This window comes from Danio rerio, chromosome 16 (genome assembly GCF_049306965.1).
Source record: "Danio rerio strain Tuebingen ecotype United States chromosome 16, GRCz12tu, whole genome shotgun sequence".
Classification (NCBI taxonomy): domain Eukaryota; kingdom Metazoa; phylum Chordata; class Actinopteri; order Cypriniformes; family Danionidae; genus Danio; species Danio rerio.
Genome location: NC_133191.1, coordinates 39278792 through 39301186, shown reverse-complemented (window position 1 = coordinate 39301186; position 22395 = coordinate 39278792). Strand labels below are relative to the sequence as shown.

General features: G+C 37.2%; 1 protein-coding gene and 1 long non-coding RNA gene across 4 annotated transcripts in view; both read left to right on the top strand.

Annotated features, from left to right (window-relative positions):
* Positions 1-7760, top strand: part of stk40 (serine/threonine kinase 40) — a 37295-nt gene extending 29535 nt beyond the window's left edge. For both annotated transcript variants that reach the window (XM_021466957.3, XM_068214172.2), the window contains 4 exons: positions 1461-1605; positions 1968-2087; positions 2355-2439; positions 4456-7760. In XM_021466957.3, coding sequence (XP_021322632.1) covers positions 1461-1605; positions 1968-2087; positions 2355-2439; positions 4456-4674 — 569 coding nt within the window. In that variant the 3' untranslated portion in view covers positions 4675-7760. The remainder of the gene's footprint in view (positions 1-1460; positions 1606-1967; positions 2088-2354; positions 2440-4455) is intronic.
* A 9834-nt stretch (positions 7761-17594) lies between these two features.
* LOC141378247 (uncharacterized) lies at positions 17595-21632 on the top strand. Of its 2 annotated transcripts, none has more exons than XR_012392279.1 (4): positions 17595-17985; positions 18995-20372; positions 21066-21139; positions 21212-21632. It is a non-coding gene; the product is annotated as an uncharacterized lncRNA (long non-coding RNA). The 2 variants fall into 2 exon arrangements; XR_012392278.1 differs by having other exon boundaries at positions 17801-17985; positions 18995-20768.
* The last annotated feature ends 763 nt before the right edge of the window (positions 21633-22395 follow it).

The window sequence follows — 22395 nt, the reverse complement described above, 5'->3', positions numbered from 1 at the left end:
ATAAGCCGAAGGAAAATGAATGAATGTTTTCTACTGTCTTTTTAACCATAAAGAATATTTCAACTGTAAATTCTGTTATTTTAAACATAGCTTTTAATCAAAGAATAGTGCTGTTTAATGGACTTACTTCTAAAATAGTATTTCTGAAGGATCACACAGGAATAAATTGAATCTTAAAATGAATTCTATCAGAAAACCATCTTTATTTATAAAGAATTGACTTTTTTTACAGAACAAGGTCAGCAAAGAGACTTCTTTCGAAAACAATCATATATTGTCTCCATACTTTTGCACTGTTGTGCATAACTGATTTTCAGTTTACTTAAATTAGGTAGTTGGCTATTTGCTTGCCAAACTAATTCCATTAACTGCTGCTGGTATCTTTTGGGCGCTAATTTGGGTTCACTGCTACTTCTTCCAGTTTAATGCAAGTCAGGCTTTTAAATCATGTCTGCTATGTGTAATCACATCTACGTGAAAATGAACTCTAAATGATAATTTGGTAACACTTTATAATAACTACACACTTAGAATCATATGTTAAGCATTACCAAATAGTTAACTCATTATTTGTTAAGCATTAGCTCTACATAATAAGACATTAGTAAGTAGTTTATAACTACATACAAATGCTGTGTTATTGACTTAAAAATCCAATTATAATTTTTTTTAATAACTTCACTTTCATACTTTGTTACTGATTAATTTTTCATCACTAAATTAAGTATTGCATTATTTACAAATCATTTGTATTTAAGAGTAGTTGGTGATTTTTTTTTAAGAGCGTCTAGAATGAGTTTGTAAACGATTAAACTATTCAAATCAACATTTATATATCTTATTATTCAGGCATATAGTAATGGCTGCTATGTATGTTAGTAAATACTTTATTAACTCAACTTCATGCAGTTTTGTGACCTAATCTAAAGTGAGGGCTATTTATGCTTAAATGAAAATTAAAGGCTCACATTCAAATGTCTATTGATGTAGAGTTATTGCTTAACAAATGATGAGTTGACTATTTGCTAATGCTTTATAAATGATTAATAGTGTGTAGTTATTATAAAGTGGTACAGATAATTTAATAAAATGCTTTATGCAAGTACATGAATTCAAATGTTTCTAGAAGCATGCTTTTATTTCAGGTGATTTCATAGTGGAGAATAGTTTAGTAAAATCAATAGCAGTGGTTTATAACTAACTATTCAAATGTGACAGGGTCAATTAAGTGTCTTCCTCGACATGTGTGTATTCTAATGTTTTTTTCAGTGATCCGATCACTAGTGGTCAGAAATGACTTATGACCATTTTTACCTGGTATTAAAATGTGTTCTATGCATCTCTTGTCATCAGTTTTTTTTCGTATTTGTAGAGGGTTGGTTTCTTGACCCAAGAGGCAGTTTCAGTTTGATTGTTGTAGAAATGATCGATTAAAAAAAGTATTTTGTGTGTCCATGTAGGTCGACCGTATCGTGGCAAGCCCAGTGATATGTGGGCACTCGGTGTAGTGCTGTTCACCATGCTTTATGGCCAGTTCCCATTCTACGACAGTATACCTCAAGAGCTCTTCCGCAAGATCAAAGGAGCAGAGTACTCCATCCCTGAGTGAGCGTCTCCATTATGTCTTTCTGCTTTGATATGTATCCATTCTGTTTAAATAAGAGAATTAGCAAATCTTGTGCTTGTTTTCAAGGGTGGTTTACTTAAAAATGGCAATTTTGATTGCAACAAATTCATGTTGTTTACATTTGAATGTCAATGTTTACATTCAACAACAATTAGGTTTTTTTTCTTAAAAACTGTTAGAACAATTTCATGATAGTTGTGCACTCGTTTTGAAGCTTAAAATCATTTTAAGTTTTATGATTTTAGAATTTTATAATATGATTTTTGTGAACTATTTCTCTAAATAAAGGCTCTTAAATCTGTATCGTGCAAATGGAAATGCTTATTTGTCTTTTCCACAGGGATGGACGTGTCTCTGAAAGTACAGTGTGTTTGATCAGGAAGCTCCTGGTGCTTGACCCCCAGCAGAGGCTCACCGCCACAGAGGTGCTGGAGTCTCTGAGTGCCATCATCGCATCCTGGTGTGTCTCATCTCTATATCTGAAACTGAGATCAACTTTATACTTCCCTTTTTTTAGCCCAGACTTATTTGTCAGAGTTCAGATAACTTCTTAGGAATTCATGTGATCGGATGATGTCATCTTTGGTCAACAATGTTGTCTCGCCACATTTTTGCAATTCGTTGCACTTTTTAGTCATGCATCAAGCTCCCTTAGGTGTAGATTTGAAAGTACCCAATTGTCATTGTCTATTTTTACCATGTTTCTTTTCTTTTTAAATATAAATAGGCAATCTGTTTCCTCGATGAGCGGCCCTCTGCAAGTGGTGCCAGACATAGACGATCAGCTTAACCACCCCGAGCATCTTCAGGAGGTCAGTACACACTCACAGGAGCTGAAATAATATACAAAAGTTTAAGTTGAAGGGTCTTATATTTTAAACACAATCATACTCAATATATAAACAATTCTTTAGACAGGTGGCTCTAAACCAGAGGGCATGATCAAACATCCTATATAACTTAAAATGACTTCTAAGAAATTGTTGTTATTATTATTGTTTACATTTTACAGAGGAAGTGCTTGCAAGTATTGTGGCATCTATATGATATATTGCATACATGTTTTGATTCAAATAATTATAAATTTATGTAAGAACTATTTTATTAATACATTATATGAAGAGTTCAGATGCAAAAACAGATGCAGATTTTTTTCTTAGCCTCCTTCATTTCCTTCATTACTTCAGTAATTTCATTTTAAAGGTAATGTAAAGAACTTGTTTGTCACTATAAAAGTATAACTACTAAGCCTTCACACAGGAGTTGGAGAAAAATGCTCATTTTAATTAGTAAATATCAAATGGAATTTAGAGGTTTTTGCAACTAAACTCTTCATATGTAATTCAGTCTTGTATGATAAATAAGCAAGATAAAATAATGCAAAAATGTCAGTTTTCAAAAGAGTTTACTGAACATCAGGTCTTCCATTGGCTGTGCAAATTGATAGTTACATCATTAGTTAGTTTTGTCAGGCTGGGGTCCGTTTTCGTGCGTAGATTACACAATCAGCTGGATTCGGTTATTGATGATTTGACATGATCCAGGATCATTTTCTTCTTCAAAACTCATCCGAGAGTTGTTGCCATAACAACACTTCAGGTAGCTCGAACCTTCTTGGGAGCGGGCTTATTTCATATTAACAGGATTAGATCTTCTGCTCTGTTCAAGCAAAGGTAATACTAAAAGTATGTACTAAATTCTGATATTTGGGAAAATAGTAAGTAGTTAAACAAATTATATATAAAAATTATTTATATATGATAAAAAACTTACACATAAAACTTATGCACTTCACATAAAATCTGCACTTGAAATAAAAGTACAAAGACTTTCACTCCTTAAGGTGCTCCTTAAGGCAGGGGTGTCCAAACTCGTTCCTAGAGGGCCGGTGTCCTGCAGATTTTAGCTCCAATTTGACTCAACACACCTGCAAGAATATTTCTGGAAAGCTGTGGCGACCCCCGGATTATTAAAGGGACGAAGCCGAAAAGAAAATGAATAAATGAACTTTAGTACAATTTGTGTGCGACAGTGGACATGTACAATATTTGACTATTTAAGTAATTTATGTAATAAATTGTTTAAATTTAAGTAATAATTTATGCAGTCATACACACGTTTTGACAGCTAATATGACTGTGATTTGATGCTTTGCAAAAGGTGCAGACACCTTTACCGATATCAAAAAAGTTTTTTGATGCTAAATTAATTTTAACTCAGTTATTCCTTACTCGATTAAGAAGCTTAAATAGGCCTAGGCTACTATGATGAAAGAAAAATCCGCTCTAAATATAAAACTATATAAATTGCTAAATACTATTGACACATGAAAGTGTAAAGCTTAAAGCTCACAACAATTGTGGAAAGTTATATATCATATTTAACAAACCCTTTACTACAAATCTTGTCATTTTGCTCACATGGATGATTGAATATTAATCAGATGATGTCAATATGCTGCTGTGCCGTCAGCAAATCATTGTATTGCTGATCATGTTTTTGTGGATCGAGAGATCCGTCCTTCACCACACGCAGCAATCTCAGATCAGTTCATCCAGACATTTTAATTTGATTCGCGAACTTGTTTGGAGAACCAAATTAGCCAGACATCAGTTATCACGATCAAAACATCCAGGATATGTTAAATCAAGAATGGACCCCAGGTTTGGATTTTAAAGCAGTGTTTTGAAAATGCAGCCAGAGGCTTGTTGGCAGTTGTATTTCGCTTATTAAGCTTGGATTGACAACAATAGAAGCTAGAACAATAGAAGTATCAGCTTGATTATGCTCTTGCTGGCATTAAAACAGATTCTCATTGCCCCCTCCAGGCGAAAGTGACAGAGGAGTCGTCTCAGTATGAATTTGAGAACTACATGAGGCAACAGCTCTTGTTGGCAGAAGAGAAGAACACTATCCACGAGACCAAGAACTTCCTCAGCAAGAGGCATTTTGGTAACGTACCTCCAGTGAGGCGCCTCGGCCACGACGCTCAGCCCATCAGCCCTCTGGACGCCGCATTACTGGCCCAGCGCTTCCTCCGGAAGTAGAACCACCGTACTGTCACCAGGAGTGAAGCGAGCCACGGAACTGGGCGCACACTTGTGTATGTTTGTGCATGTGAGAGAGAGAGAGAGAGTGTGTGTGTGTGTCCGGCAAACACTGGCCAAGGAACAGCTCAGCACCCTGTCGCTACATTCATCAGCACAGGACACAAACAGGTCTAATGAGACTCTGAACACCATGTCCACCTTTGCCCAAATCTGACACACACTCACTCACTCACACACGCGCACGCACACATAAACAGCAATACCCAACAGAATCATGTAGCAGATCACACACACATAACACACAACCACCCTTTTCCATCCACCTCTCCCCCAGCACTTTCTACAGGAATGCCTCGGATCACATGATCAACCCTTTTGTTCTGTTCCCATCAACCATTATGTCTGTTTCACTCTGACTGCAAATCTACCTCTTACCATTTTTTTTCTATCTCTCTATTTCCTCCTTTCTCGGTCAGTTTTTAGCAGCGCTCTCCGTTCTGAAAGCAGGACTCGTCGTGTTGAGCGGGAGACAAGCACAGGCTCAAGAGCATTAGCATTGTGGTTGTGTAACTATCTTGTCAAAACCAGTGATTGGTTTTTTCCTTGAAAATAAGCTCCCCCTCTCCTCTTCTACTCAAACAGTAGCATTTTGAATACAATTATTCTTTCTTTCCATTGAAGATGTTAACTATCACAAGTTAGAAAGCTAATAACCTCATATTACCGAAGCGCATGTTTCACACTCCTCTTTGAATGGGTTTCTGTTGGCAGCTAGCATCTGTGTCTGGATGCGTAGAACCAAAACTTGGCATCCAAACCAGCCGATATGGTACGTTATCTTATCCCTTCCACCCTCCCTCCCTCCTTCTCTTTTTTTTTTTTCTTTCATCCAATCTGAAGGCACCAAACGCTAAAGACCACCATTTCCTGTGCATTTGACCAGTGTACGTTTCATCGCTTGATGCGCCACCGCAGCGGACTCTTAAGAGCTGAGCTGGGTGGCACTGGTGTGGATTTTCTTGCGTCACGCAGGGCTGTGCTTGGAAAAAGACAAGGTACGGGACAGCTGGTGATGGGATGAAACTGTCAGGAAGCAGGGCGGCTGAGCCGGTAGTCATGCGGAAGTCTAAGCCAAGATAAGCCCTGTAAGCACAGCCCTTAAGACCTCCTTTTCTTTGGTGTCCCTCCATCAAGAGCGCTCGCCCTCTCTGATTGCATGCCAAGCCATCAAAGTGCATCTTCCGCCATGTCTCCGGTGCTTTTCGTTCCCCACACAGATTTCAGCTGCAGCTCAGGGATCATGGATTGGCCGCTAGGGAACGTTTCCGGCAGCAGTGATACACAAAGAAACCCATTGGACAGGGGACTGTCTTTTTGTTTTTAATCCCATCTCCTCATCCACCCCTCATCTCCATCTGTGGTCATTAAATAATGTTCATCAGGAAGGAAATGCCATCAGTCTCACTCAATCCGTTTCTTACAAGGAAACATTTGACTTTTCTGTTTGTTTTTTTTCCCTCCAATCCTGTTTTAAGCTACCCCATGTGTATAAAGCATAACTGTGGGATATCTTGCCTTAGATTATCGACAGATTCAACCGTGAGCAGTGAATATGTACTTTTGATGCTAGATTATATCTTAGTATACTAGGCGGTTGGCTTGCATTGACCTGTGGCTTAGTTTGCAATGCCTTTATGTCCGGCTCCACTCATGTCGTTTAGATGAAAAGGTCATTCAGTACTGTAGGTCTCTCAACTCATGGCTAGCAGCTTGGCTTGTCCTTTTTAACCCGTACTTTAATTTCCTCTGTACTTCTCGCCTTTCTGTTTTCCTTTGTAATTTATTTGCTGTTTATAATTCGTCTGCCATGGTAAATGTAGAGATCATGTATCACTCAGAAGCATTGCTGTGATCTCTCACGTTTTTTCCTTCTATCTTCAGTGAAGGTTTTTCTTTTATCTACTTCCTTCTTTTTTTTTTATTCTTGAATAATTATTGCAACAATCCTATTGGTATATTAAGCTACACTAATTAGGAGACTGACTTTGCATAGCTCTATTTTTAAGTCAACTAAATTATCGTGCACGTTAGCATAACATGTAGAGTTTATCTTGCGAGGTAAGGATGATATCGCGCTCTGGCCAGTGTGAAAGACATCGCAGTGGCAAAATCAGTAGTGCAAAACCCAGTACAGGGTGTTAGTACTTTGAAGATTCACACCAACGTTTCAGCGCAAGCCACCATCGAAAGCATTAGTTTTTCCCACCTCAATGTGAATATATTTGATCGTAAAGCAGTATTGTAGTGGATAATATGTGTGACTTGATGACGGAGAAGAGCAAAGTCTTTTGCGTAGTTTCCAAAAGGAGATCCAATATCCTAGGTCCACGTAGAGATATCACGAAAGCCATTATATCATAGCGAAATCTGTAAGGTTGCAATATGACTGCTGTTGATGTGATTGTTTAGTCTGTATCCAAAACCTATTAAAGAATTAGTATTTTTCAGTTTTAATATAGCCCCCTTTTCGTAAGTGACTCCAAACGGCCCCCCCTCCACCCTTGCATAGGCAGTTTCGTGATGTCCAAATTCTGTCTGCAGCATGAGAAGTGTATGTTGTTGAGCTCTGTATACATTTTACAATTAACAATTAGTGCATGATTCTGATAAGCAAGACGCGCCACGAGATGCAGCAGAAATTGGAGTGAATGTGGGAGTTTGCAAACGCTGAGTACTCCGAAAAAGACACTGCAAGGGAAAATCCTAAACATTAGGTTTGATTTTCTGTTCTTTTTTTAAGCCACTTTGTGCAGGTGTTTCATAAATTGGGAGGTTCGTCTTTTGAATTGTTACCTTTTTTTCTGCGTCTTTTATTAAAACTGGAAAATTAAAATCTGGTATAAAATGAAACTAGTCAAAAGCCTGAAAGTTTGATGTCGTAAGCTGCTCTGTTAGAATGGTGTCAAAGGAAAAAAAAAAACTGGGTAATTGTACAGAGATGAAAAACAAATTTGTATAAAAGACATATTTTTGTACTTCATCAAATCTCTACATGCATGTCAGCAATAAACTTTGATATGGAATTTGTTTGTTTATGGTTTTGTGTATATCTATACTGTTGTGCGGGATCATGGTGGCTCAGTCGTTAGCAATGTCTCCTCACAGCAAGAAGGTTGCTGGTTTGAGCCCCTGCTGGAATTTGCATTTTCTCCCTGTGTTTGTTTGTGTGGGTTTCCTCCTGGTGCTTCAGTTTCCCCACAGTCCAAAGACATGCAGTATTGGTGAACTGAATAAGCTAAACTGGCTGTAGTGTATGTGTGTGAATGTGAGTGTATGGCTGTTTCCCAGTGCTGGGTTGTGGCTGGAAGGGCATCAGCTGCGTAAAACCTGCTGGATAAGTTGGTGATTCATTCTGCTGTGGTGACCCCTGATAAAATAAACAGACTAAGCCGAAGGAAAATTAATAAGTGAATTAATATAGTTGTGTGTCTGCAAAAACACTGCAGTCATTTTGTTCAACGCATTTCAGGATTAAGACTTTGTTCCTATTGAAATAATCTTTTGTATTGATTCTCAATGGTTATTTGGAAGCTGTCAGTGCATTTGGTGACGGTCTGAGAACCGGTGTTCAGTCGATTTGTCCTACCTTGTCAGATTATCCTACCTCCATTCAAAAAGTAGGTAGCACATTTTGATGACGCAATATGCTACCCATCATATTTTGCTACCAATGCAAATTTGAATGTTGAGTATTGTGATATGAAGCTGTAAGATCATCATCACCCTAACCCCAACTTCAGAACCATTCATATACAGTGTTGTACTTGGTAGCATAATCTGACGGGTAGGATAAAATGTCAGGACACCTGTATTCACCACTGCATTTTAGGTGGCGTTCTGCCCTCTTGTGGCAGACAAGTGTAATGACACGCAGTGATACCCAGACTAATATAATTTCTCAATTTATACTATAAAGTACATTGATTTGTTTGGGTTATGTGATGTTGAGAGCAATTCCAAAGCTTTCTTTGTGATATCATCCCAGCTAACCTTTATATATATCCTGCAATCCACTTGTTTTTGCAGTGTCTGGTTTAAAAATGCTTATTTTTATATCAATTTCGAAGGCTGTATGCTATATATTCCTTAGAAAAAATATCACTTTAAAATACATATTATTACTAATCTGAGTTATATGTTACTTGTTATGATGGATGGATGGGCGCACTCTTTAGAGCTTTAAAAACAGCCTTCACTGCTCCATCAAAGTTGGAATAAAGCCAGTGCTTTATTTAATGTAACTTAGATTGTGTTTGTCCTAATGGAAAAAGGCACACACACCAATAATGGCTTGAGGGTGAGTATATTTCTGGATAATTACATTTTTGGATGAACTATTCCTTCAGGTATCTACATTTCCTCTTTTACAGAAGACTTTCGGCATCGTAAGTGCTCATTAATCATCTGAATGTTTGTGTAGATGTTGGAGCTCTGGTCATTATTCTCCTGTATTGTATGTTATCTGCCAATTTTGTTTGCCAGAATAAGCTTCAGTGTGGACCCAACCTTATTAGTCAAAGCAATGATTATGGCAAGCTGTGTTAACATTAAATTGCTGTTCATTAGTTACTATTTTATTTACTAGCACATTTTTTAAATAAACTATACGTCAATGCAAAGATATCTTGTTTCAGCTTTTAATACTTAAATCTCAATTTTTAAACCGACTTTATGGTACTGGGTCATAACTGGGCTATTAGTCTCTAATGCCTCATTTCCACTGAGTTGTGAGGTACGTTATGGGTCACCTTTATCAGGCTTGTGTCTTCACTGCCAAAGAGTACCCTTTTGTTAGGCATGGTGGTGTACAACAGAAAGTCAGAGTCGATGACATTTCCTTGTGCGAGAATGATAAAGTAAAACTGTATGGGTCATCCATATATCATACAAAACATAATTTATACAAGTAAATTGTTGTGTGTAAATGTTCATTATTAACCTTTCTGTGAATATCTGCAATTAAGCCTATATAAAATAAAATAAAAAAATATATAGCCCATAAATATATACAGCTTTTTACAGTCTCCGAAATATTAACAATTACAAAAAAATTACACACAATACACATTTAGGCTTTTTTTTTTTTTGGTTTTAAAAAACAATTCGACACATATAAGATTACAGTCAAGGCAAACTCCTCTTTAATCTTCACCAGCACATGTAACCTAGTTGTAATTCTGTCTCTTAGTAATTCTGTCATTGCCAGTTTTTAATAGTCCAAAAGGTGATGACAATAGTTAAACATGGTGGTTTGTTCATGTTTTAGGTGGCTGAAACAGTCATTTGACCCTTTTTTTTCCCCTCGTATTTTCTGAAAGGATGTGAGAGTCAGCACTTTACTAATAACGCGGACGTTATTATCTTGAGCTTAAGTTAACTGTTTTACATATAAACCTTTGGAGAGCACACACAAATATGGGCCGTTTCCAATGAGTGGTAAGTTTCAGCACGCTTTTATGGCCGTTTCCACTGTCTAAAGCAGGGGTGCTCAACCCTGTTCCTGGAGATCAACCTTCCTAAAGAGTTCAGCTCAAACCCTGATCAAACACACCTGAATCAATTAATTAGGACCTGAACAGCACTTGATAATTACAGGCAGGTGTGTTTAATATGGGTTGCAACAGAAATCTGCAGGAAGGTCGATCTCCAGGAACAGGGTTGGTCACCCTAGGCTGCGTCCGAAACCGCCTACTACTTAGTAGGTGCTGCATTTGAATTTAAACGAACTACTCGGCCGTTAAAAAAGTACGTTCTATACAGTATGAATGTGAAAAGTATGAATGGAATTCTTACGTACTACATCCGCCATTTTGTCATGGTCACGTGACCTACCTGCGTCAGTTGCGTCGCCTCACTTTCAATCATGAATTCTCTCACGAGGCATTATGGGATAGCGCAGCGTGCATGAGATGCGCACTTCAGAATCTAGTAGAAGTAGTACGTCATCCGGGTACTTCTCGCCTACTGATTTTCTAATTCTATGAATTCGGACACACTACTCGGCTCGCATACTGATTTTAGCGTACTATATAGTATGAAAGTATGCGGTTTCGGACGCAGCCCTGGTCTAAAGGTACAAAAAAATCAAATTTTTTCGGAACGGTATCTAGCACAACAAAAGGGTACCAAAAGTCGTAGTGAGACACGCAGCTGAACGCTATTGGTTTATAGAGAAACATCACTACTTGCTTAAAATCAAAGGAAGCAGCATTTTTAAATGCACAGCCGAGACATTACATCATAATAATATATACATATGATAATGAGCCATGGTCGACTGAAGCTCAAACAAACATTGTCATCTTCATCGTGATGAACAGCCACAAAGCCAAGAAGATAAGCAGAATCTACGCTGTGCCCTATAGTTGTTTTCAAGGCTGTCTAAAGCGCGAGCGGTTTCACTTTCTTGAGTGTTTTGCCATGCATCTATGTTCGAAATATTTCTTCTTGAGCTGATGATAATAATGTGTGCGTGATTATTGAAGTGCTTCTGACATGCGATCATGTCAGAAACAGACAAGCACCTTTTGGCAGTGGAAACACAAGCCTGATAAAGGTGACATGAACCCTAATGTACCCTTAAGTGTAAACGGGCAATAAAAGGCCACATTTTGTAAATAAAATGTTAAAACGGCTTGCCATACGAAGCAAACAGTTCGTACACGTGAACTTCATCTCCCAAAAGAGTTGCAAAACCAACTTGAGCTTAATAGTTTACAAGGCATTTATCTGTTGAAAGTATATTTTGACAGCAAACTCTCCCCTAAACATATTCAACTGGTTAGTTGTCCTTTATCGCCGTCGAGTGATTTCAAACAGCACGAAACATTCACAGGATGCATACAAGGCCTCCATATGAGCTGCTGAACAAAACTGTGCTCGCAAAGCAAATTCCTCGGCCGTTTGTTTTCATTTCTCTGTGTCTGTCCCTAGTGTGCTCAAAACAACATATGGGAGTTTACGTGCGCGATCTCCAGAGCTCTTTTTGGACATCCTTTATTGATTTTTTTCTTCTTCAAAATATTGCATAAAATGTCCGGCTCATTTGTTTCCAAATATGCGGATATTCCGAGTAGTTATACATTTTGTGTTGAGGATGATGAAGCTTAAATACATTTATTTTTTTATGTGTGAATTTGTTCAGAAATTTTGGTTTGACTATCGTTATTTAAACACTCCTCCATCTTTGCACAATCTTTTAGTTTTAAAGAAATTATTTGTTATCACTCAAAATCTTCACATAAATCTAAATAATTTATCTTCAACTTTTTTTTATCTTGTTTAGAAAATTTTTTATACAAAAGCAAAAATGCATGACTTCAGTCGACATTTTCTGATTGAAGATGACTCGCTGCTCAAATCTTTCCGTATGTAAAAAAAAAAAATGTGTCAGATTCCTGGTTCTGTATGAAGAACTGTTGTCTATTGACTGATTTGAGTAAGATTCCTAATGCTCTTAATTTATTTTCATACACTTTTATACAATTGTAATTTACCTACCCCTTTCTTTGTTTGGTTAGTCTTTTTTCTTTTTGCAGCTAATGAAGCTTGTATTTTTTCTCCTTTGTATATCAATCTCCGAATTGTGGTTGTATATTTGCATTTTTTAATAAAAAAAAAAAAAGAAAGACATCCTTTATTGATGATCTGATTTCCTGTCAAGCCGTGTTCAGATAAGGGATGTGTTCCTTGCAGTCATTGGTTCGTTTCGCTGATTCATAAAGTCTTCTCTCCTCCTGTAAGCGCTTGGCCTACGGCAAGCTGAATTAACATTTAATCTATAAGCCGTATCTACTTTAATGCTAGTAGTGTAGGCCTATATTGTAGGTACGAATATATTATATATTAAGAACTACCTGATCATAAACTAGTGTACATTTCTTCAATTACAAGTTCTTTAGTTACAAGTAGTCTATTAGTTGGCTACAAAGATAGGATATAACAGCTTGATCTCACAAGAAAATGTAAATATTTTACATTTTGCCAGTTTAGTGGCTAATTTGTACAAATTCGTATGAGTTCAGTACTACGAAATTGTACGATTTTAAAAAGGAAGCGTGGCACCCAACCCCACCCCTAAACCAAACCGTCATTGGGGGATGAGCAAATCGTACAAAATTGTACTGATTAGATCGTGCGTATTCATACGAATTAGCCACTAAATCAAAAACACACTTATGTTGGACACTTATGTTGTGCCTGTTGGTAATGCTGTCATTTCCTATTAATATAACATGATCAAATAATAAAATTAGGATTATTGATTGGCCAAAAATAAAATGAAAAAATAATAATTGAAACAAACCTTCCTAGCAGTCTGTGCATTGCTTTGAGTAAGGCATTGGCGCTGTTCAGTGACGTAAGTATTCCGCTCTCCACTACACTGCAGGTCTTGATGGTCATTTTGTAACTGTATCCGATTTTTAATTCTTTATTTTTTTTGCTGACCTGCTATCATAATCTTTTAGAAGTGACTCGTATCCGATCGTCTGAATTTACAGAGCACATGGCAAAGGCGCATTGACCAGGAAAAAAAGAGTGGACGCTGACTAACAGCTGATAATTAAAGAGTGCCCTTTTCTCTATTCCTGTATTTAATCTGTTTGCAGCTTTTGACCAGCTGTTTTACTATAGTTTATGACAGAAAGGTTTTCATTTGTCTATCTTCTTTTGATATATAGGCTTTTTTAAAACCTTTAGGCTTTTTAATGTAATGTCCATGGTGTGATTTATGCACGTGATGTATTTACTAGTTTATAGTGATTAGCAATGGTTACGTGGCAGACATTGCGCTCTCTCGCTCTCATTAACATGCTTAAATACCTGTGCTATATGACAGTATGAAAGCTGTTTAAGTCCTTGTGTATGAGATTTAAGGATTGGGACTCTGCTGAAGTCTGTTCTGAAAAGAAAGTGTCAGCCTTGACGTTATTTGCTATGGTTTTTAATGACGTGCGACTCGCATTGACAGGTAAAAATCCGATGTACCTGCTTACACGCCAGACACGACGGCACAGATCTGATTCATATCGGATAAGTTTCCACATATGAACAAGGCCTGAATCTGATTTGAGTAAATTGGAATCCATGTGATTTGTTCCTGCTTATACGTACATGGGTCATATGCGATCTGTGCCACATGAGAGAAAAATTAATCGGAATTGAGTCACTTGAACAATGCAGTATAAATGCAGCCTAAAATGAAATGGCTTGAAAACATATACTACATTTCTTAAAAGATTAAATGTTAAAAGGGCTTGCCATACAGGATCTGTCTGGAGTTAATGTAACAAATTAGAAGTGTTTGATAAATGATGTTATGGGACCCCTGGGGTTCAGTACTAGTTTAATGACTCAAATCGCCTTTGTCAAATGTGTGAAGCACTTTACCTCATAGCGTTGGCCACATTAAAGAGAGAGTGAGCAAGGCTGGTTAACTCGAGACGCCAGGGTTAAATTGGAGACATTTGTAGTGAATCCTTTGCTGTGGGTTGTGGAGCTGTTGTTTGCTACAGACATTCAAGTTTCCAGTCTTACAATTACAATTTTTGAAGCTTAGTTGGCAGTTGTTAACATTTAATGTTATAGACTGTAGATACATTTAAAGTGTTTTAATGTAATGTAACATGATGTTTAGTTTTAGTATTTATTTAAATGTTATGGGAATTTATTTAATGGTTGTAAATATTGTTGTTATTTTTTATCATTGTTTTCATTTCAAATGTTTTAATAATATTTTGTATTTATGTATATTTATTTATTTTGACCATTTTTAAAATATATTTATTTACCTGGTTACATTTATTTATTAATTTAGTTACATTTATTTATATAATTGATTACATTTATTAACATATTTGGTTACACTTTTATTATTATTTTACCTGTTACATTTATTTACAAGTAATTTAATTGATTATCTAGTTGTTTTTCCGGGTTACATCTCTCTCTTTCTATCTCTTTCACTCAAACTCTATTTAAAATGAGCTGAAACAACAAAGAAATTAAGTTTTTTAAAGGGGATAATTTAATTGTCATGTTCAATCAGCTTAAATGTGTAAAAACTAATGAGTTAACTTAATTCCTTTCTGTTCTCCCTACACAAATCGTTTGTGTGGAACTTAGCATGTTTCAGTGCTCTTTCTTTCTTTACATATACTTATTTGGTTATGTTTATTTTATTACTAATGTACCACCATAAAGTGTTACCACTTTGGTGAATAATCAAGTTGCATATATATTTTAATAGTTGTTTATTTATTAATTTTTTTTATATATATACTGGGGGTATATATATATATATATATATATATATATATATATATATATATATATATATATATATATATATATATATATATATATATATATATATATATATATATATATATATATATCGTGGTGCCTCAGTGGTTAAAATTGTTTCCTCACTGCAAGAAGGTTGCTGGTTCAAGTCCCGGCTGGGGCATTTCTATGTGGGGTTTGCATGTCCTCCCCGTGTTGGCGTGGGTTTTCTCCGGTTTCTCCCACAGTCCAAAGACATGTGTTATATGGAAATTGAATAAACTATATTGGCCGTAGTATGAGTGTGTGTGGATATGAGAGTATATAGTTGTTTCCCAATACTGGGTTGCAGCCGGAGGGGCATCTGCTGCGTAAAACATGCCAGAATAGTTGGTGGTTCATTCCACTGTGCGACCCCTGATAAATCAGGGACTAAGCCAAAGGAAAATCAATGAATGATACAAACTGGTTAAATTTTGTAATTGGTTATATGTCATATCATTAAATAAATAGATGAACAATTTAATGAGTGTGAAATAATTAAACGAAGCTTCAAATAAGTGTAACAGATTTAGTAATATCTTATTTTGTCATAGAGGGTTACGGCTGCATGAAGGTGAATAATTGAAGTCATCTGTTGTTGGAAGAGCTCTGGGTTTGGTCTCTCTGTCATGCTCTTTCATTCCTCTTGAACACGTCGCCTTGGCTTTGACAGGATGCAGGAGATTCAGGGCAGGACCTGTTTGTTTCCTCTGAACAGATCAGCAGTGTGCTTTTGACTCTTTCAGATTCTGCTGAACAGTGTCATCTCTCAGGGCTGACGCCTGAAGGCCTAGTGCATTTCTGCAAGATTTGTCTAATTCACTCACAGATATGGCATGATGTAAAAACACAAGCATCCTCACTAAAAGCAAAACAGTTGAAGGAAAATAAGACTTTTGTATGTTTGTAAAAAGAAACAAATGGTTGAGAACCACTAATGATTAAAGTAATGACTAAGACAATGCCATATCCACACATACACATATATTTTTTATTAATTTTCCACACTTTTGTTAAAAAAAAAAACTTCTTTAGAAGTGAGCAAAAATACACTTTGATGCATTTTGGGCTTGCTGAACCAATCAATTACAGGCGGAGATAGACTAGTTAATCACACTTTAATGCTGGGTTCACACCAAATGGGGAATTAAGTATTTTTGCAGTAAAGTGCATACAACTCAATGCAAATTTCAGAGCAGAGAAGGATTACGCAATGCGTTTGCCACAAGCTTGCAAAATTTGCCTCATTCGCGTCTTCCACATTTGGTGTGAACCCAGCTGTGTTGGCCTATCAGAAGGGAGAAAACCACACACGCTGATGAGACGAAAACTCCGTTTGTAGTGTCTACAAGATCACACCATACTCAGAGTTTTCAGTAAGTTTAGCTTTCAGTCACCCAATACTGCATTTTGTGTGGGCCGACAGAAAAAACAGCGTAGAAAAAAAGGTGGTTTTGAAAATAACCGTGGTCGTGTGGACAGGGCCTAATATACATTGTATCAGCTGGTGACTGGTGCACATGTGCATGCAGAACTCTTTGTGTGTTGGTTTCTTCTAAAAATGCTGGATATTAAGAAATATCTGGTGAAAAGGCCAGTGTGTATTCACAAATGTCCACTCACTACATTGGTCTTCATACCTCACATGAACTACATTTACAGTTGAAGTCAGAATTATTTTCCCCCCTTTTAATTTTTTTTTCTTTTTAAAATATTTCCCAAATGATGTTTTACAGAGCAAGGAAATTTTCACAGTATGTCTGATAATGTTTGTTCTTCTGGAGAAAGTCTGATTTGTTTTATTTTGGCTAAAATAAAAGCAGTTTTTAATTTTTTAAGAATCATTTTAAGGTCAAAATTATTAGCCCTTTTAAGCTATATATTTTTTTCGATAGTGTACAGAACAAACCATCATTATACAATAACTTGCCTAATTACCCTAACCTGCCTAGTTAATTTAATTAACCTAGTTAAGCCTTTAAAACTCACTTTAATCTGCATAGAATTGTCTTGAAAAATATCTAGTCTAATATTATTTACTGTTATTATGGCAAAGATAAAATAAATCAGTTATTAGAAATGAGTTATTAAACTATTATGTTTAGAAATGTGTTGAAAAAAATCTGCTCTCCATTAAAAGAAAATTGGGGGAAAAAATTAACAGGGGCTAATAATTCAGGGGGCTAATAATTCTGACTTCAACTGTACATGGACATCATACCTGCCAACACTCCCATTTTTCCCGGGAGTCACCCGTATTTCAGACTTATCTCCCGCCACCCTTCCGTTTTGTTATTTCTCCTGAAAAACTCCCATATTTCACCCCCACCCTCTCGGTTCTCAGCTTTTTGGTACAGTTGGACACCCCACCGGGTTGCCTACTTTGATATAGTATCCGATTGCAGCGGTCACCTGAAACCCGGAGCATAGTACAGTTATTTAACTGGTTCTCAGCTGTGTTAATCAGACACCTCAGCCCCGACCCTGGTCTCCTGGATTTTCAGAGACAAATGTTGGCAGATGTGATGGACATCAGTAATCAAATTAATTGCCTTAATCTAAATAAGAGAATAGTATGATTAAGGCGTTTACATGAGTTGCTTTTTTAATGTTTCTTTCATGATCCCGTTTTACATGTTATAGCACATAATTCGATTAGCGTCAACACGCTATTCACATTTCCTCCGGAGTTTTGTGTAATTTTGGATGTTTTGTTTTTAATTTGTTAACTTTAACTGCAGTTTGGTACTTTCACTTTCATTCAGGAACATTTCATGCATGGCCCCCGTGACAAACAAGACATTGGATGGGAGTATGAACTGCTGGAAGAGTGTAGTTTAATTGAAGTTGATTCTGCATGCCGTATGGGGAAAAACCCTCTGCATTTTGAGATGCAGGTGTCTGTGGTCCTTCACCGACTCGGTAGGTACAGAGAATAGTGTCAAACAGCCGTGTATGTATAGAATATCCTGTTGCAAAATTCAGCGAAATGTCCTACACAACAATAATAGTTTGATTGTGGTGTTTACATCATGTGCTGCACTTCAATAATGCGACTAAAGTCGGCATACTCCACATACCTGATTATTGTTTAGTTCGATTATGACCTTACTCAGATTAAATTAACCAAATCATTGTCGACATGGTAGACTCTTATTCAGAGTATTGTCTTATTGTCATGTTCAAATCGGGTTATTGGTGTCCATGTAAACATATACTCGTGGATACATTTTTAATATGGGCCTACTCATTTAAATGTACTCATCTTTTTTTCTTGCACTAAACCAAAAATCTTCACTTTTTTAAAGAGGGATATGAGCACAGATAATTTGCCTGATATTGTCCACTACATTTTATCATAAAAAACACATTCAATGGCTTACAATGTTTCTTTTGCTAGCACACATTGAACAATTAATCCATACAGGTTAATCCACTAAGGCAGAAAAGAAGTTTGTTTTGGAAATCTTCAATCATAGTCAGACTATTCCATAAATGGAGTGATGGTCCCTTGTTGATCTAAGTTTGAGTTAGTAGGTTGAGATCTAAGTCGATTTCAGCCACAATATTTTTTACCACGGCCCTTCTACTGTTAGTTTACTACAAGGGAATGATACACAGAACAGACTTTAAACTTAATTTCACAGGTTTAGGGCTAATTTCCACCAGAGTTTTGTTGGAAAAACCTGGCAACTCTGGAACCACTACTATTTTTCATTCAACTTCCTCCTCTTGACTTAATGATGACCATTGTTTTATCAATGTTAAAGATGATCGCAATGAATCGATCTATAAATCATAAGCATCCAACGTTCCCAAGTAATCACACATGATTTCACACAGCATCCACTAGCATCCCTAATCCCCCAAATTTGAAATGTAAACGTGAACACTTGCCTCCAGTAATTGTTTTCTTGCTCTGTTGAATCAGGAAGATCGCCAAGCTGTAATCGAAGTCCGAGTCATCCTTCTCCAGAGAGGATCATCTTTGTTGTCCATTCCATTCTTGTCCCTTTCCAGCACAGTATCCTCCATTCGACCCGAGAGCCCCATTGACTCCATTATTATTCGCTGGATGAGATCCAGACTCGGTCAATTAAAGCCTTCTGCTGCGCTGGAGGACGTGCTGAGGAACCTGCTGTGTCTCTGTCTCTGAGGCCTTTGTATCCTTGACCTTGAGCGTATGAGATCTGACCGCTCTCACTGCTTTCCCAAAAGCCCTGACACTGATTTATCTACCGCCTTGCAAGGACTGAGACCCTTTGCATGTGTGTGTGGATCTGAGGAGCCTCACAGGCCAAAAGTTTCCTGCATGTTTGTTCCTGCAGGAAACCGAACTTAAAATTAACTGGCCTCATTTAAAACAGGCAACTTAAATCGTATGAAGAAACTGACTGCAACAAACCATTTAAGTTCAACAACAAATCCTATTGAGTACTGTGAACTTAATCCATTTGGATAATGAAGCAAATTGAGCTCAGTAAAACCCTGTAAATGATGAGAACTCAAACCAACTGAGCACTGTAGAACCCAATAAGTTAAGTCAACTCAAACCATTTGAGTAAAGCGATTGCTACAAAGCATTTGAGTTAAACTAATCTATATGAGTACTGTGAACTTAAACCATTTAAGCTGAAGTAATGAGGTATTTAATTAACTCATTACTTTTAACACTGAGTTTAAAACACTTTTCAAATGATTAGAATTAACTTTTTGTAAATTTTGAGTTAACTACACTCATTTCATTTAATAAAATTGACTGTTGAGTTTTACACTGTGTGGAACCCAGAATTTCTATATAGTGTACTAGAGATTCTAATATTGTAGTTTTCATTATTAGTTTGAATTTGTTTTAGTTTTTATACTTTCTGCTTTCATTTTAGTTACAGTGTGTGTTCTTTGCCATTTTTTAGTTGTTGTTTTAAAGATACTGTAGCTTTACATATTTGCTATATAAAGTATATCTGAAACTGAAAATGAGTAATATTATCATTTCTTTTTCTTTCAGCACTAATAGGCTTAATGTATTTGTTTTTCTATACGCTATTCATGTAAAGTGCCACATAATTCTGCACGATCTCTGTAAACTCTTTCCTATATTACCTTTGGGGTTTTATTTTCCTCATCACATCCGCTTATTTCACGTGTCTCTGTATATTTGTGAAACTGTAAGCAGGCTGAGAGTGAGGCCGTCTCTCTGCACCTCTGCTCACTGTGAACATCTGCTTTTGGGGAGAGAGTGACCTCTTCAATGGGAGCCCTGTGTCCTCTGTCAACACTGAGGGCTGCCAGAGCTGAGAGACGCACAGGTTTGCCTACATCACTGCAGATTTATATGTGCCCCAAGTGCCATTCACTTCAAGTCTGCTTAAAGATCCTCAGGGAAATTTCTAAAAATGTTTTTCTTTCTGGACAATCTCCCAAACACCTAGCTGTTTATAGGAACTGTTTTATGCAACATGATCTCAAGGCAATTCGTAACTTTTTGGATTTAGTGGCTAATTCGTATGAATTTGTATGATCTCATTCATTCATTCATTCATTCATTTTCTTTTCGGCTAAATTCCTTTATTTATCTTTGGACTGTGGGGGAAACCGGAGCACCCGGAGGAAACCCACGCGAGCACAGGGAGAACATGCAAACTCCACACAGAAACACCAACTGACCCAGCCGAGGCTCAAACCAGCGACCTTCTTGCTTTGAGGTGACAGCACTTGATACTATTTTATTAATTATAATTCCAATTCATTTTACTGACCCCAACATTGTTGTTGATAACTGTTGCGAAGGGGCACTCTTTATATTGAGTAAAGGGCTGAGGCTTGAGCACCTAAAGCCCCCCAGGCCACACTGTTTAAACTAATTTATGTTTGCAGCAAAATGTGCATCATGACAGGTAATCCTGCAGATTTATGTTTAGATCTAAATGTTTGTCCAAATGTCACAGGCTGAAGATTAATAGTGTCCTGTAGTAACCTGGTCGTTTTTTTCTGTTCAACAGAAAGCCAGTAACTCTCTATCTGTACATACAAACTCATTGAAATCCCTCAGAGGTCACAAAGCAGCCAATAGTGTGTGAGTAAATGTGTGTGCATGTACATTGAGACAGAGTGATTACGACTTTAACAGCTGTCCTTCCTCATACAGGCACATCTCTATGGAGAGGCTCAAAGGAAGCACAAGTTCAGCTTCCAAGGGAACGGGAGAAAAACACTAGGAAAGGCATCTAGAGCTGCATGCTGGATCAATCCTCTCACCGCTGGGAGTCCAAACTAACTTTGGCACAACACAGCATCAACATTCCATTCAAACTGAAGGCAGGCAAATGCTGGTGCGCAGTAATGTTTTTGCCATGAGATGTGTTGAAAACAATGTTCCGGCACACCCGTGTCATTTTATATCCTGGCAACCGACAGTCTTTTTGTCCTGTTGTTGTCATTGCCTTTGGCTCCTGTGCCAAAACGACTGCTGAATGATGAATGACTGAAATTTGGATCTTGTCTTCTTTGGGGAAAGAAAGCACATTTGGTTAAAGCATTAAACTGAGGAAATTGTGTTGAATGAAACACGATTCTTCTTTCTTTTTGATCCTTCATCTGTTTCACAGGTTACTAAGGAATGTGTTTTAGTTGTTGTTCTGGAACAAACGGATGAGCGGCAAATTATGCAAGCCAAAGATAGCTAAACATTGATTAAAACATTGACTGTTGCTACAGGTTGTTTAAAAATGTTTTTATTATGCTGCTGTAGTTTTCATAGAAAGGGACACGTGATGGCTCAGTGGTTAGCACTGTCACTTCACAGCAAGAAGGTTGCTGGTTCGAGTCCCATTTGGGTCAATTGGCGTTTCTGTGTGGAGTTTGCATGTTCTCCACATGTCAGGATTGGGATTCCTCCCAGTGCTCCGGTTTCCCCCACAGTAAAAAAACAAGCGGTACAGGTGGATTTAATAAACTAAACTAGTCTAGTGTAGTGTATGTGTGTGTTTGAGTGTGCATGTGTGTTTCCCAGTACTGGATTGCTGCTGGAAGGGCATCCGCTGTGTAAAACATTTGCTGGATATTTTGGCGGTTCATTCCGCTGTGACGACCTCTGATGAATAAAGGGACTAAGCGGAAGGAAAATGAATGAATGAACGACTGAGAACATTAGTACCTTGTTTTGTTGTCACAATATGTTCCAAAATTTGAGCATCCATCATAGAGAAATTGCAGTTCCAAGTAGGTCAAGGGCGGGTGTTTAGACTAGCCAAAGTGATCTACGCAGCAGAGATTCATCTTTCACCGGGGTCTTCGATGACCACAGCATTTGATCTGGATAAGGATCGAATA